Source organism: Somniosus microcephalus, unplaced genomic scaffold (genome assembly GCF_052327205.1).
Source record: "Somniosus microcephalus isolate GS21.2 unplaced genomic scaffold, FLI_Smic_1.0 unresolved_chr3, whole genome shotgun sequence".
In the NCBI taxonomy this organism is placed as follows: domain Eukaryota; kingdom Metazoa; phylum Chordata; class Chondrichthyes; order Squaliformes; family Somniosidae; genus Somniosus; species Somniosus microcephalus.
Window position 1 is genome coordinate 72,008,504 of NW_028225181.1, and position 17,810 is coordinate 72,026,313.

At 48.1% G+C, this 17,810-nt stretch overlaps 1 protein-coding gene across 1 annotated transcript in view; it reads right to left on the reverse strand.

The window, feature by feature from the left end:
- Positions 1-1,324: 1,324 nt before the first annotated feature.
- Positions 1,325-17,810, reverse strand: part of LOC147091965 (uncharacterized) — a 30,301-nt gene continuing 13,815 nt past the window's right edge. Inside the window, exon 3 of the mRNA XM_085976955.1 lies at positions 1,325-2,096. Coding sequence (XP_085833081.1) covers positions 1,421-2,096 — 676 coding nt within the window. The 3' untranslated portion in view covers positions 1,325-1,420. The remainder of the gene's footprint in view (positions 2,097-17,810) is intronic.

Sequence of the window (17,810 nt, forward strand, 5' to 3'; positions counted from 1 at the left end):
AATGCAAGAAGATATTAATAAATTTCAGAATGGGCATGTAATTGGCAAATGAATTTCACTGTAGCTCAGTGTGAGGTGGTGTGTTAATGAATTTCACTATAGATCAGTGTGAGGTGGTGTGTTAATGAATTTCACTGTAGATCAGTGCGAGGGGGTGTGTTTTGGTGGGAAGAATAAGGAGGCCACTCACTACTTGGACAAGGGGGTGAAATTGGGTTGCTTTGTGCCTCCTGCGAATTTCAGCGGGAGGTTAGCGGCGGAGCTAGTCAGTAGCTCCCCGTGGCACTGCACCGCTGGCAATGACGTCATCGCCTCGCGCAGCACCCCGGCTGCAAACTTGGGTTGCGACCCCTGACCTATCGCCGGACGATATGACTGACAGAGTCAGGGGTCCTTTCTGCAGCCGCGGCGAAGCCACTTAAAGGGCAGGTGTCGGGCGGCAACTTTCTATTTTGGCCGACTGGCAGCACCTGCCCCCTTCCCCTTTCTTCTTCGGGGTGTCGGCCGTGATCGCACAGCCCGGCGCTCCTCTTGATCCGACACCCCACTCCCCGATGGTCCAGCAGGGCCCCGGCGTGCGCAGTGCTAGGCCCCTCCCCTTTAATCAGGGAGGGAGGTCTGCTATGACATGGTGCTTTGTGCCGATGGGCGTGGCACTTTTACACGAAGAGCCGTGAAATTCACTGGTAGCGCCTCAAGACGGAGGGGAGCGCTTCCAGTAGCACCCTGCCTCCTGCTTGGGGCCCTACCGCTGAATTTAATGCGCAGGGGCGCTAACTTTTTCAGGGCGCTAAAATTAGCCGTGGTGACGTTAGCGACCCAAAGGGGGTGCCACCGAATTTCCCCCTAAGAGTCTAAATGGGCTGGAGGAGCAGAGGGATCCAGGGATACAGATACACAAATCACTAAAAGTAGCAACACAGGTTAATAAGGCCATTAAAAAAAAAGCACTGGGGTACATTCCTAAAGGAGCCTTCTGTTCCGTGCCTAGGAGCTCTGAACCATGGCAGAGAGCGGCTGGGACAAGTTTCTCACACACCTCGAGATCAACCCGCACGGCAACTTTGCTGTCAGTGAAGAGAGAGAAGAAAGACCAAAGTGCCGTTTGCCCCTCTCAGTGTGGCCCTGAAGGATTGTGTCCAGGCTGGAGTTCTGTTCCCACCATATGATCCTCCCCCAGATTGTCCTTTCTGAGCTCCAGCCAGGTGATGCTAAACACTCAGGTGGGAAAGACAAACATCTACAACAATGTGTTTAAAACAAAGTTGATTTATTTGACATCTAGCCAGAATATTACACTCCAGCCCAGTTCCCAGAGTTAATAACATCAGCAGAAACAATCCCAAACTGTCAGAATTAACATGGTTCAGTCCTGGATGTGATTAACAGCAGCAACAACAACAGAATCCAACCCCTGCAGTCACTTGTGAGTTTGCTGGTGTCTCAGCAGGTTGGATGAATTAGTGAATCCCTTCCCACACACGGAGCAGGTGAACGGCCTCTCCCCAGTGTGAACTCGCTGGTGTCTCAGCAGGTGGGATGACTGAGTGAATCCCTTCCCACACATGGAGCAGGTGAACGGCTTCTCCCCAGTGTGAGTGCGCTGGTGGACAGTGAGCGCAGATGACTGCCTGAACCCAGTCCCGCAGTGAGAGCACCTGAACGGCATCTCCCCAGTGTGAGTGCGCTGGTGCACAATGAGCTCAGATGATCGCCTGAACTCAGTCCCGCAGTGAGAGCAGGTGAACGGTCTCTCCCCAGTGTGAACACGTTGATGGCGTATCAGTTCCCCGGAACCTTTATAGCACTTCCCACAGTCCGAGCAGTTAAAAGGTCTCTCCTCAGTGTGAACTCGCTGGTGATTCAGCAGGGTGGATGAATCAGTGAATCCCTTACCACACTCTGAGCAGGTGAATGGCCTCTCCCCGGTGTGAACACGCTGGTGTGTCAGCAGGTTGGATGAATTAGTGAATCCCTTCCCACACTCAGAGCAGGTGAACGGCCTCTCCCCGGTGTGAATGCGCTTGTGTCTTGATAGGCCAGAGGAATGGCTGAAGCCTCGTCCACACACAGAACACGTGTACGGTTTCTCCCTGCTGTGAACGGTGCTCTTGGCTTCCATGTTCAGAGGCCGGTGATATTCAAATCCAATGAGTCGAGTGACTCTGTCAGATCTTGAAGTGAGGTTTGGTTTGAGCTTACCATCTGTAAATCCTCCCCTTCCAGTGTCCTGTAAAATTAATTTAAAACAGGGAGCGTGAGAGACAACCCACAAAGGTAGGTTGTGAAATTGAGCTCATTGAATCTGGTCATTTGGTGGGCCGGCACTAGAAAAAAGTGACCATGAAAGCTGCCGGATTGTCATAAAAACCCAACTGGTTCACTAATGCCCTGCAGAGAAGGGAATCCACCACCTGGTCTGGGCCTACACAAGACTCTGGCCTCTATGGGAGGAGAGAGGTGGGAGGGGGAGGGGGCGAAGGAAAGGAACTTTATACATCTGCAACTCGACCAGAACTTTGATAGAACCTCCAAAACCCGCAACCTCCACCACCTAGAAGGACAAGGGCAGCTGTTGTATGGGAGCACCATCACATCCAAGTTCCCCTCCAAGTCACACATCATCCTGACTCAGATATATTCATCGTTGCTGGGTCATAATCCTGGAACTCCTTACCGAACAACATTGTGGGAATACCTTCACCACACGGACTGCAGTAGTTCAAGAAGGTGACTCACCACCCCCTTCTCAACGGGAAACTGGGAATTGGCAATATTTGCTGCTCTTGCGAGCGACACCCACATCCCAAGAATGAATTAAAACAAATCTGCAGATGTAAACTGGATTAAAAGCCTGTACAGAAATACTTGTTCCTAAAATAATACTCTTTTACATTGTACTGACAGTGTCTGTTTAACAACCTAATCTCCCCTCGAATCCACCTCCCTTGACAGTCTCACACTGGAAATTGTTGGGTCCTCCTGGGCTCAGAAGTACTGGGGGTTAAACCCAACAGCTTCTCCTCCATCTCCACTCCAGTTCAAACTGAAGCATAGAAACATACAAACATAGAAACATAGAAGATAGGAGCAGGAGTAGGCCATTTGGTCCCTCTAGCCTGCTCCGCCATTCAATGCGATCATGGCTGATCATCAAAATTCAGTAACCGGTCCCTACTTTCTCCCCACACCCCTTGATCCCTTTAGCCTTAAGAAATATATCCAACTCCTTCTTGAATATATTTAATGTATTGGCCTCTACTGCCTTCTGTGGGAGAGAATTCCACAGGTTCACCACTCTCTGGGTGAAGAAATTCCTCCTCATTTCTGTCCTAAATGGCTTACCCCGTATCCTTAGACTGTGACCACTGATTCTGGACTCCCCGACCATCGGGAACATCCTTCCTGCATCTAGTCTGTCCAGTCCTGTCAGAATTTTATAAGTTTCAATGAGACCCCCTCTCATTCTTCTAAACTCCAGTGAGTACAAGCCCAATCCTCCCAATCTCTCCTCATACGTCATTCCTGCCATCCCAGGTATCAGCCTGGTGACTCTTCGTTGAACTACTTCCCCGGCAAGGACATCCTTCCTCAGATAAGGCAACCAAAACTGCACACAATACTCACGATGTGGTCTCACCAAGGCCCTGTACAACTGCAGCAAGACATCCTTGTTCCTGTACTCAAACCCTCTCGCTACGAAGGCCAACATACCATTTGCCTTCTTAACCGCCTGCTGCACCTGCATGCTTACCTTCAGCGACTGGTGCACAAGGACACCCAGGTCTCGTTGCACTTCCCCTTCTCCCAATCTGTTGCCATTCAGATAATAATCTGCCTTCCCGTTTTTGCCATCAAAGTGGATGACCTCGCATTTATCCACATTATACTGCATCTGCCATGTTTCTGCCCAATCACCCAACCTGTCCAAATTATACCGGAGTTTTTCGGCATCCTCCTCACACACGCCCACCCTGCTTTGTGTCATCTGCAAACTTGGAGATGTTACATCTAGTTCCCTCGTCTAGATCATTTATATATATTGTGAATAGCTGGGGTCCTAGGACCAATCCCTGCGGTACCCCACTAGTCACTGCCTGCCACTCGGAAAAAAACCCGTTTATTCCAACTCTTTGCTTCCTGTCTGCCAACCAGTTCTCTATCCAAGTCAGTACCTTGCCCCCAATCCCATGTGCCTTTAGTTTACACGCTAATCTCTTATACGGTACCTTATCGAAAGCCTTCTGAAAGTCCAAATACACCACATCCACTGGTTCTCCCTTATCTATTCTACCAGTTACATCCTCAAAAAATTCCAGTAGATTAGTCAAGCATGATTTACCTTTTGTAAATCCATGTTGACTTTGTCCAATCCTGTCACTGTTTTCCAAGTGCTCTGCTATTACATCTTTTATAATGGACTCTAGCATTTTCCCCACTACCGATATAATTCCCCGTTTTCTCTCTACCACCTTTTTTGAATAGTGGGGTAATATTAGCAACCCTCCAACCCATGGGAACTGTTCCAGAGTCTATTGAATTTTGGAAGATGACCAGCAATGCATCTAATATTTCTAGGGCCACTTTCTTAAGTACCCTAGGATGTCGATTATCAGGCCCTGGGGATTTATCGGCCTTCAATCCCATCAATTTCCCTAACACCATTTCCCTACAAATACTGATTTCTTTCAGTTCCTCCCTCTCATTAGACCCGATGTTCCCCGACATCTCTGGGAGGTTATTTGTGTCCTCCTTTTTGAAGACAGAACCAAAGAATGTATTTAATTGGCCTGCCATTTCTTTGTTCCCCATTCTAAATTCCCCTGATTCTGACTGCAAGGGACCTATGCTTGACTTCACCAATCTTTTTCTCTTCACATATCTACAGTTAGTTTTTATGTTCCCTGAAAGCTTACTCTCATACTCTATTTCCCCCCTCTTAATTAATCCCTTTGTCCACCTTTGCTGAATCCTAAACTGCTCCCAATCCTCAGGTTTACTACTTTTTCTGGCCAATTTATATGTCCTCTCCTTGGATCTTATGCTATCCCTAATTTCCCTTGTTAGCCACGGTTGAGTCACATTTTTTGTTTTATTTTTATGCCAAACAGGGATGAACAAATTCTGTAGTTCATCCATGCGATCTTTGAATGTTTGCCATTGCCTATCCACCATCAAGCCTTTGAGTAACATTCCCCAATCAATCCAACCCAACTCGCGCCTCATACCATCATAGTTTCCTTTATTTAAATTCAGGACCCTAGTCTCTGAGTCAACTACTTCACTCTCCATCTTAATGAAAATTACTATCATATTATGATCGCTCTGACCGAAGGGGCCTCGCACAACAAGATTGCAAATTAATCCTTTCTCATTACATAATACCCAGTCTAAGATGGCCTGATCTCTAGTTGGTTTCTCGACATATTGGTCCAGGAAACCATCCCGTAAACACTCCAGGAATTCCCCCTCCACAGTATGGTTACTAATTTGGTTAGCCCAATCTATATGTAGATTAAAGTCACCCATGATAACTGCTGTGCCCTTATTGCACGCATCTCTAATTTCCCATTTAATGCCATCCCCAACCTCCGCATTACTGTTTGGAGGTCTGTATAACACTCCCACTAACGTTTTCTGCCCCTTGGTATTTCTCATCTCTACCCATACAGATTCCACATCATCAGAGCTAATATCCTTCCTTTCAATTGTGTTAATCTCCTCTTTAAAAAGCAATGCTACCCCACCTCCTTTTCCTTTTTGCCTATCTTTCCTGAATATTGAATACCCCTGGATGTTAAGTTCCCAGCCTTGGTCACCCTGGAGCCATGTTTCCGGAATCCCAATCATATCATATCCGTTTACCTCTATTTGCGCAACTAATTCATCCACCTTATTACGAATGCTCTTCGCATTAAGACACAAGGCCTTCAGGCTTGTTTTTTAAACACTCTTGCACCTTTTAGAATTATTATTTACTGTGGCTATGTTTGATTTAAACCCATGATTTCTCTGACCGCCACCTTTGTTTTTCTCCTTCCTGTCTTTTGCTTCTTTCCTTGTTTCCCTTTCCTCTGTCTCCCTGCTCAGGTTCCCAACCCTCTGCCATTTTAGTTTAAACCCTCCCCCAGAGCACTAGCAAACACTCCCCCTAGGACATCGGTCCTGGTCCTGCCCAGGTGCAGACCGTCCGGTTTGTACTAGCCCCACCTCCCCCAGAACCGGTTCCAATGTCCCAGGAATTTGAATCCCTCCCCCTTGCACCATTCCTCTAGCCACGTAGTCATCTGAAATATCCTTCTATTTCTACTCTGACTAGCACGTGGCACTGGTAGCAATCCTGAGATTACTACCTTGGAGGTCCTATTTTTTAATTTACCTCCTAACCCCCTATATTCAGCTTTTAGGACCTCATCCTGTTTTTTTACCTATATCATTGGTACCTATATACACCACGACAATTGGCTGTTCACCCTCCCCTTCCAAAATGTTCTGCAGCCGCTCTGAGACATCCTTGATCCTTGCACCAGGAAGGCAACGTACCATCCTGGAGTCACATTTGCGGCCGCAGAAACGCCTATCTATTCCCCTTACAATAGAATCCATTATTACTGTAGCTCTCCCACTTTTTCCTCCCGTCCTGTGCAGCAGATCCACCCACGGTGCCAGGAAATTGGCTGCTGCTGCCTTCCCCTGATAAGCCATCCTCCGCAACAATATCCAAAGTAGCATATCTTTTTGAGAGGGGGATGCCCACAGGGGACCCCTGCACTACCTGCCTGCACCTACTACTCTGCCTGGTGGTCACCCATTCTCTCCCTGCCTGCGCAGCCTTTACCTGCGGTGTGACCAACTCCCTAAACGTGCTATCCACGATGTCCTCAGCATCGCGAATGCTCCAGTATGTATCCACTCGCAGCTCCTGCGCCACAATGCGGTCTGTCAGTAGCTGCAGCTGGATACACTTCCCGCACACATGGTTATCAGGGACACAGGAAGTGTCAAAAGAACTACAGACACCCAATAAACTCTGCCACCTCGCTCTTTATATCACCACCGCCGCTCCTCACAGGTCCGCTGCTGTGGGGCCTACCTGCTCCACCACCTCGCTTTATATCACCACCGCTGCTCCTCACAGGTCTGCCGCCGCCGCCACTGTGGGGCCTACCTGTGCCTCGGATAAGATACATAGAAGATAGGAGCAGGAGTTGGCCATTCGGCCCCTCGAGTACTTGAAGGAAAGAAATTTGCAGGGTTACGGGGAAAGGGCGGGGAGTGGGACTCACTTAAGTGGTCTTGCAGAGAGCTGGCACGGGCTCGACAGGCCGAATGGACTCCTTCTGTGCTGTAACCATTCTATGATTCTATAAAATATTAGAAAGTTTGTTCCACAGAAGCACGGGGTTTATCTGCTTTTATTGATGAACTTAAAAAGTCTCTATTAAAACCTGAGCCAGTGTGTTGTGAGCTAAAGAGCCTTGTGTCCAATGAGGGGAATAAAGGCCCACAGCCTCCCCTGGCCCCGGGCCCTGAACAAGGGACTGGAGAAACTTGCTGCCCTGCGGATCAGACAATCAGCCGGCGCTAGTCCCGCCCCTCAGGCTCCCCGATTGGTTGGAGGACCCGCCGCCGGCTCGCTCCTCCAGCCCTGCCCCACTCGCTCCCTATTGGTTGGAAGCTCCTGTCAATCAGGCCGCGAGCCCGGGTCACGTGTCCCTGAGGACATCACGTGCACCGTCCAACTGACGCCGCTTGGTCCGGGGCCTCGCGGATTCTCAGGTTTTTCTATTTCTCTTTATTCTCTCCCGATCCACCCCTCCCCCCCACCCCGCGCGATTCTCCACCCAATCGGAGCGGAGAAAACTCACTTTGCGTGACCGATCGTGACTCTGGAACTGACACCAAGGCCTTTCCCCGGAATGGCCCACGCCGACTCCGTCTGGCAGGATCCGAGTGCACAGGCGTAGCTCTGAATCGGGGAGGGGGGTTGGTGTCCTCTGGGCATGCGCGGTTATTACCCTTGGTGACCGGGAGGGGTCGCTGTGCCGGACTCGGTCCAAACCGCCGCTCCTTGTGCGCATGCGCAGACGCTCGGCTGTCAATCAACCATCAGCCAGAAGAGGTCGCTAGTGAGACCAGTGAAGGAAGAAAGACTTGCATTTCTATAGCGCCTTTCACCACCACCGGATGTCCCAAAGCGTTTTACAGCCAATGAAGTAGTCACTGTTGTAATGTAGGAAACGCAGCAGCCAATTAGCGCACAGCGCGCTCCCACAAACAGCAATCTGATAATGACCAGATAATCTATGTTTTTTGAGGGATAAACACATTGGCTAGGACACCAGGGATAACTCCCCTGCTCTTATTCAAATAGTGCCATAGGATCGTTGACGTCCACCTGAGAGAGCAGACAGGGCCTCGGTTTAACGTCTCCTCCAAAAAACAGCACCTCCAGCAGTGCCGCACTCCCTCAGCACTGTACTGCAGTGTCAGCCTAGATTTTTGTGCTCAAGTCTCTGGAGTGGGACTTGAACCCACAACTTTCTGACTCAGAGGCAAGAGTGCTACCCACTGAGCCACTGGCTGACACTAAAGAACAAGCAGTTCTGACGAAAGGTCATCGACCTGAAACGTTAACTCTGTTTCTGTCTCCACAGATGCTGCCTGACCTGCTGAGTATTTCCAGCATATTCTGTTTTTATTAAAGAAACGAGGGAGTGATTGCTGACAGGAAGAATGTTGGGTTGTCCTGCACATGCGCACCTCCCTGGCGGCTGAGGCAAAACACCGACTCGCCCCCACCTGAGCCGCGCACGCGTACCAGATGTTGCGGCTTCACATGCGCGCCCGATGTTCCAACCGTGGGGTTTTGTGCGCTGAGCATGCGCGTCGTGGACCGATCGGGATGGGCGATTGTAGAGCAGGAGGGAGAGCGCGGGGGCCATGAGCACATGCATGGGACTCAGAGTCAACAGAGCGCTTTCTGCAGCGCCGGGGGCTTGTGGGTATTACAGCCGCCATTACTGCTGATCCTTTCAAGCAACCTGTACAGCAGCTGGGGCCTGAAAATCAGCTTCACTGTCCCTAGGTTCGGAAAGAGGAAAATTAAACAACAGTTTGCCTCTGATCCTTTTCTGAGCTCGATTTACAGGGTTATAGAAGTGGAGCAGTTACAGGCAGGAAGCTCAGACCAAACATCACGTCAAAATCTGACAGAGTCGCTCGATTCATCAGGACCTGAATACCATCGGCCTTTGCATATGGAAGGAGAAAGCAGCAATGACAAACCGCACACCTGTTCAGTGTGTAGACATGGATTCAGCCGATCGCCTGACCTGGTGAGACACGTGCACCGTCACGCCGGGTAGAAACCGGGTAAAGGTGGGGGACAGTGGGAAGGGAGTCAGTTCCCCGTCTGCATTGGAAGTTCAACGGCGCAGTCACACCAGGAACAGTCCATTCACCTGCTCCGTGTGTGGAAAGGGATTTGTTTGTTCATCCCACCTGCAAACACACCAGCGAGTTCACACTGGGGAGAGACCATTTCAATGTCCTGACTGTGGGAAGAGCTTTAAAAGGCCATGGCATCTGAAGTGACACCAACTTGTTCACACTGATGAGAGGCCATTTACAGGTTCTGACTGTGGGAAGAGCTTTAAAAGCCCTGGGATCTGAAGGGACACCAGTGCCTCCACACTGTGGAGTGGCCATTCACCTGCTCCGTGTGTGGGAAGGGATTCACTCAGTCATCTCACCTACTGATACACCAGTGAGTTCACACTGACGAGAGACCCTTTAAATGTTCTGACTGTGGGAAGAGCTTTAAAATCTCGAAGAGCCTTAAGAGACACCACCGTGTTCACACTGATCGTAGAATCTAACAGCACAGAAGGAGGTGATTCGGCCCATCATGTCTGTGCCGGCTCTTTGAAAGAGCTGTCCAATTTAGTCCCACACCCCAGCTTTATCCCCAGAACTCTGCAAACTAGTCCTCTTCAAGGACATGTCCAATTACTGTTTGAAAGTTCCTGTGGAACCTGATTCCAGCATCCTTTCAGATGGTGCGTTCCAAACTTAACAACCCTCTGTGTGAAAACAATTCTCCTCATTTCCCTCTAGTTCTTTTAGCAACTATTTTAAATCTGTGACCTTTGGTTACCAACCCACTTGCCAGAGTAAACAGTTTCTCCCTACTTGCTCGATCAAAATCCCTCATCATTTTGAACACCTCTATTAGGTCTCCTCTTAACCTTCTCTGCTCTAAGGGGAAGAATCCCAGCTTCTCCAATCTCTCCACATAACTGAAGTCCCTCATCCCTGGTACCATCCTGGTCAACCTCCTCTGTATCCTCTCCAAGGCCTTGACATCCTTCCTAAAGTGTGGTGCCCAGAACTGTACACAATACTCCAGATGAGGCCAAAACCCTGCAGCTTTACAACACCCTGGTTAGGCCACACCTGGAGCACTGTGAGCAGTTCTGGGCATCACAGCTTAGGAAGGATATATTGGCCTTGGAGGGAGTGCAGCGTAGGTTTACCAGAATGATACCCAGACTTCAAGGGTTAAGTTACGAGGAGAGATTACACAAATTAGGGTTGTATTCCCTTGAATTTAGAAGGTTAAGGTGTGATCTGATTGAAGTTTTCAGGATATTAAGGGGAACAGAGGATAGATAGAGAGAAACTATTTCCGTTGGTTGGGGATTCTCGGACTGGGGGCATCGTCTAAAAATTAGAGCCAGACCTTTCAGGAGTGAAATTAGGAAACACTTCTACACACAAAGGGTGGTAGCAGTTTGGAACTCTCTTCTGCAAATGGCAATTGATGCGAGATCAATTGTTAATTTTCAATCTGAGATTGATAGGTTTTTGTTACCCAAAGGTATTAAGAGATATGGGCCAAAGGCGGGTGTATGGAGTTAGATCGCAGATCAGCCATGATCACATTGAATGGCAGAACAGGCTCGAGGGGCTGAATGGCCTCCTCCTGTCCTATGTTCCTAACTAGTGATTTGTAAAGGTTTAGTGTAACTTCCTTGTTTTTCTATTCAATGGCCCTATTTACAAAGCCAAGTATCCCATACGCTTTCTGAACCACCTCCCCAACTTCCGTGGCACTTTCAAAGATTTGTGAATATGGACCCCCAGGTCCCTCTGCTCTTGCACCCCCTCAAAATAGTCCCATTCAGATTATACGGCCTCTCCCTGTTGTTTCTCCCAAAGTGCATCACTTCACACTTATCCTCATTTGATTTCATCTGCCTTGTGTCTGCTCATTTCACAGTCTGTCTCTGTCCTTCTGAAGTCTGCTACTACTATGCTCACTATTTACTACGTTGCCAAGTTTTGTATCATCCGTAACCTTCAAAATTGTACACCTATACCCAATTCCAGGTCAGTTATATCTAACAAGAAAAGCAATGGTCCTAATCCCGACTTCTGGGGGAACCCACTGCATATTTCCCTCCAGTCAGAAAAACATCCCTCAGCACTGCTCACTGTCTCCTATCCCTCAGCCAATTATATACCCAAATTACCATCATCCCTTTAATTTCCTGTGCTTCTATTTTCCGAATAAGTCTCTTATGTGGTACTTTGTCAAATGCCTTTAGAAAGTCCATGTATACAACATTTGCTGCACTACCTTCATCAACCCTCTGTTACTTCATCAAAGAACTCAATCAGGTTAGTCAGACATGATTTACCTTTAACAAATCCATACTGGCTGCCCCTTATTAACTCATGCTTCTCCAAGTGAGAATTAATTTTGACCTTGACAATGGTCTCTGGTCGTTCACCCACCACTGACATTAGACTGATTGGCCTGTAGTTACCAGGTTTATCCCTCTCCCCTTTTTTAAACAGGGTGTAACATTTGCAATCCTCCAGTCCTCTGGCACCCCTCCCATATATCTGAGGGAGATTGAAAGATTATGGTCGGAGCTTCTGCTATCTCCACCCTAGCTTCCCTCAACAACCTAGGATGCATCCCATCCGTACCGGGTGACTTGTTAACTTTGAGTGATGACAACCTATTTCGCACCGCCTTTTATCCATTTTTATCCAATTTCTCTACTCCCCCCTCCTCTACTGCGACATGAACTTCATCCTCTTCTTTTGTGGAGACAGATGCTAAGTACTCATTCAGTACCTCAGCTATGCCCTCTGCCTCCGTATGATGTGCGCCTATTTGGTCCCTAATCGGCCTCACCATTCATTTAACTATCCTTTTGCTTTTCATATGTTTATAGAAGATTTTTGTGCTCTCTTTTATGTTACCCGCTAATCTTTTCTCATATTCTCTTTGCCCTTATATCCTGCTTCAATTTCCCCCGCACTCTCTGTATTCTCCTGGTTTTTGACTGTATTCTGTACCTGACTGGTACGCTTATCAATTATTCCATAAAAGGCGATGAATTAGGATAGTAATGAGAAGGTTTTTATTAACTAAAGAACAGAGCATGCCTCTCATGGATGACTGGTTCCAAGAAAGAAGTGGGTTGCCGAGCAGCCGCCTTTATACCAGGTCATGTAGGCGGAGCCATGGGTGGAGCCAGCTGAGGCATGCATTGGTACACAGTGAGTAGCAAGAGGTAACAATGTGCAATAACAATAACAGTAGTGAACAACAGTGAAAACAATAACAGTGGTTTACCACACTGACATTTGTCGTAAACCTCCTTTCTCTGTTTTATTCTAACTTCGATATCCTTTGTCATCAGGAGCTCTAGCTTTGGATGCCCATCTTTCCTCCTTATGGGAATATGCTTGGTTTGTACCTGAACTATCTGAGCCTTGAAGGCCTGCCATTGGTCATTCACTGTTTTCCTGGACAATCTTTGTTTCCAGTCCACCTGTGCTCGATCCCTTCTCAAATCACTGAAATTGGCTCTCTTCCAGCTGGGTATTTTCACCACTGATTCTTCTTTGTCCCTTTCCATAACTACTTTAAACCCAATGATATTGTGATCACTGTTAACCAGATCCCTCCTGTCCCAGAACCGATGAGAGACCCTTTAAATGTTCTGACTGTGCAAAGAGGTTTCAGAGTTCATCCAAACTGCTGAGTCACCAGCGAGTTCACACAGATCTTCAAAAAAAGGAAGATGTTTTAGAAAGGCTGGCGGCACTAAAAGTTCACAGCCATCTCAGATTAGTGTCCCTTTAATTACAATCTCGCGGAACAAGAAGAATCGCTGTCCCTTTAACTACCACAAATCCCTGAGTGGAGGAGAGGGGGAGATACAGTCTGTCCCAGTAACTGTCGCAGAACAGAATTAGCGACCCTGTCCCATAAGGGCTTGACCCACCCCCACTCCCTGCTTTTCCTTGTATCTCATCCTTAAAATTCTCAGCCTTGTTTTCAAATCCCTTTGTGGCCTCGCCCCTCCCTATCTCTGTAATCTCTTCCAGCCTCTACAAACCCCCCCCCCCTGAGATATTTGTGCTTCTCTAATTCTGACCTCTTGAGCATCCCCGATTTTAATCGCTCCACCATTGGTGGCCGTGCCTTCAGCTGCCTGGGCCCTAAGCTCTGGAATTCCTTCCCTAAACCTCTCCATCTCTCTACCTCTCTCTCCTTCTTTAAGATGCTCTTTGACCAAGCTTTTGGTCATCTGCCCGAATATCTCCTTATGTGGCTCGGTGTCAAATTTTGTTTTATAACGATCCTGTGACGAGCCTTGGGATGTTTTGCTACATTAAAGGTGCTTTATAAAGACAAGTGGTTGCTGTTTCCTGAAACTAATAATAAATTCCCCAGAGGGAAAAAAACTTGTACTTTTACTCCCAAATATTAGAAAGTTTGTTCCACAGAAGCACGAGGTTTATCTGCTTTTATGGATGAAATTAAAAGGTCTCTATTGAAACCTGAGCCAGTGTGTTGTGAGCCAAAGAGCCTTGTGTCCAGTGAGGGGAATAAAGGCCCACAGCCTCCCCTGGCCCCGGGCCCTGAACAAGGGACTGGAGAAACTCGCTGCCCTGCGGATCAGACAATCAGCCGGCGCTAGTCCCGCCCCTTGGGCTCCGCGATTGGTTGGAGGACCCGCTGCTGGCACGCTCCTCCAGCCCCACCCCGCTCGCTCCCTATTGGTAGGAAGCTCATGTCAATCAGGCAGTGGGCCCGGTCACATGTCCCTCACCGACTTTACAAAGAAAGCCCCGCGCGGTCGCCGGGCAGAGCTGCAGGTCGGCAGGAGCGGGTTCGGGAGATTAATAAACTGCGGGTAGGCCACGCCTCAGGGTTTATAAAGTTGGAGAAAGGTTTCAGGCCCGAATGAGATCCAGTGGCCGAATGTGTTCCACCGGACGGCAGCGGTGAGGGTTTTTCTCAGTGACAGGCCCGGGTTACCTGCTGCCATCTTGGTGAAGGAAAGACAGACCGGTTCTAACTGCAGCAGGGCGCATGCACGGCCATCTTTGTACAGGAACAGAGAGTGGGCAGGGCTTCAGTGTCCCAGTGACCAGGAGAGACAATCATTGACTCATTGATTTTATTCTCACTCTGCACACAGCAGGTGGAGAACTGAAGGTTTCAGAGTCCCAGTGACCAGGAGAGACAATCATTATCACATTGATCTTATTCTCACTCTGCACACAGCAGGTGTAGAACTGAACCCAACCAGAGTAAAGGGAGGGGGAAAACTGGGAGTGGAGTAAAGAAATGTTGGAGATGGTGCGATGGGTTTGGATTTCAGCACAGGGAGGAGGGAGTGTGGGACGGGGATTTACAGCTTTGGGGTTAAATGTGTTATTTTGGTCATATTTCTAGATTTGCCATTTTCTGCCCACAGGGCAATCACAGTGCACTGACCAACACCTCAGCTTGTCAGAATAGGGCAGGTGGAACCGAGCCAGAGGCAGCTCTGGGACTTCATCTTCTGAGCATTGGGTTGGGAAAGAAGAATTCCATTGTTTATTGGGCCCTGGCGAGCACTGCCCTCCCTCCCACAATTTTAATATTTTGATGCATCTGTCTATTTATATACTAGGAATGTTTTAATTGCTTTCACAGCAAAATGCATTTATTATTAAACCTCCACAGAAACAACTGTGGTAACAATTGAATAAAACTCAGAGAGTTGTCGGGAGCTGGAACGCTCGACCTGAAAAGGTCATGAGCTGATTCCATCAATGATTTTAAAAGGGAGTTGGGCGGGTACTTGTGGATGAGGATCTTACAGGGTTACGGACAACAAGCAGGGATGTGGGACTAAGCACGAGTGCTCTTTCTAAGAGCCAGCACAGGCACAATGGGCCGAATGGCCTCCTTCGTGCTGTACTTTTCAATGATTCGATGAAAACTAACAGAACCAAACAAAGAAATGATCTTCCTTGGTTATTGATCATTTCACTAAATTTCAACAGAGTTCTCTATACACCTACAACAACTTACCTTTATATAGAGCTTTTAAAACATCTCAAGGCACTTTACAGTAGGGTAATAAGACAATAATCGACACACATACTTTGTTTGTAGTCCAGTGCACTGACACAAAGTTCCTTCACAACTGTAACAATTTTATTGCTGTTGCTGTGAAGGCTGCACTCACTCTGCTCGTACACCTGGTCTCCAAAGGAGGCAAAACAGGACTAATGCTGCTGAGCTCAGCTCTTTTTGATCAGAAAATATCAACTGTTTCGCCTCGCCAGGAAATGCACAAAAGAGGCAGCAGTGCTGATTGGCTGCCCAGGGAAGTCCTATTTAGATTAAACTCCTTCACCCAGAGGGTGCTGAGAATGTGGAACTTGCTGCCACAGGGAGTAGTTGAGGCGAAGAGCATGGGTGTATTTAAGGGGAAGCTGGATAAACACATGGGAGAAAGGAATAGAAGGAGATGCTGATAGGGTGAGATGAAGAGAGATGGGAGGAGGCTCGTGTGGAGCATAAACACCACATGGACCAGTTGGGCCGATTGGCCTGTTTCTGTGCTGTACAATCTGTGTAATTCTATGTAATAAGAGAGGAGAGAATGTTCCATAGAAACTAGAATTATCTGTTCCGAATTTTAATCCTGAACTTACAGTGATGTCTTTTGTAAACTCCTTTTACAGGGAATATCATCAGCCTTTGAATGTGGAAGGAGAAATGTTTGCCTGTTCTGTCTGTGGGTAAAGATTTCAAAGATCGGTGTGACTGGAAAAGCACCGAGACACACACACCCGAGTGAGAGTGTTCCTGTGCACTGACTGTGGAAAGAGCTTTAACCAGTTACACAGTCTGAAAAAACATCACACCGTTCACAGCGGGGAGAAACCGTACATGTGTTGTGTGTGTGGATGAGGCTTCAACCGATTGTCCAACCTGGAAAGACACAAGGACACCCACACCACGGAGAAACTGTGGGAATGTGGGGATTGTGGGAAGGGATTTAGCTCCCCGTCCTGGCTGGAAACTCATCGATGCAGTCACACCGGGGAGAGGCCGTTCACCTGCTCCAAGTGTGGGAAGGGATTTAGTCAGTCATCCCACCTTCTGACACACCAGCGACTTCACACTGAGGAGAGACCATTCAGTTTCTCTCGCTGTGGGAAGGGGTTCAGGCAGTCATCTCACCTCATTGAGCACCAGTGCATTCACACTGGGGAGAGACCGTTCACCTGCCCTGTGTGTGAGAAGGGATTCACTAATTCATCCACCCTGCTGATACACCAGCACATTCACACTGCAGAGAGGCCATTCACCTGCCCCGTGTGTGAGAAGGGATTCACTCATTCCTCTGACCTTCTGAGACACCAGCGCAATCACACTGGGGAGAGGCCATTCACATGCTCCGTGTGTGGGAAGGGATTCAATCAGTCGTCCAACCTGCTGACACAGCAGCGAGCTCACACTAGGGTGAGGCCATTCACCTGCTCCATGTGTGGGAAGGGATTCAATCAGTCATCCAACCTGTTGACACACCAGCGAGTTCACACCGGGGAGAGGCCGTTCACCTGCTCCGTGTGTGGGAAGGGATTCAATCAGTCATCCAACCTGCTGACACACCAGCGAGTTCACACCATGGAGAGGCCGTTCACCTGCTCAGTGTGTGAGGGGATTCAATCAGTCATGCAACCTGCTGAGACACCAGCAAGTTCACAAGTGACTGCAGAGGTTCGATTCTGCTGTTATTGCTGCTGTTAACCACATCCAGGACTGAACCATGTTCATTCTGACATTTGGGGTTTGTTTCTGCTGATGTTAATAACCCCTATAACTGGGCTGGATTTTAATATTCTGGATATATAGCTAATTGAGTTGTCAGGGCTGCAGTGTCCCTTTAAGTACTGCTGTCTGAACTTTCCCCTTAATTTCTGATGAGTGTTCCTGAAATATTTTACAATAAAATTATGAACTTTTACTTCAATCGTATATTAATCTTTGCTATAAAATCTACAATTCATTGTCTGAAAGATTCCATTGACTATCATCTCCAATTAGAAAGTGCTGATTAATCCTCGCTGATAACTCTTACTCACTTGCACATTACACACAGTGGCACCTCCATTATCCACCAGAAAGAAGGGGAATGGGAATTGGTGGAGAATCGAGAGTCCCCAAATGTTGCCCCTCCCGTCTGGTACAGCAATCCCCTCGGCACGGGAATGGAGACAAGTCCAGTTATAGTGACGGGATGAGTTAAAGGTATTTACTCAGACGGGCGGAAGGTGGGAAGTGGTGTTCCACGGGGATTGGTGCTGGGACCACTGTTGTGCACCATTTACATGAATGATTTGGATTTGGGAATCAGAAGTACAATTTCAAAATTTGCTGATGACACTAAATTGGGGGGTGTAGTTAATACTGAGGAAGACTGCGATAGCATCCT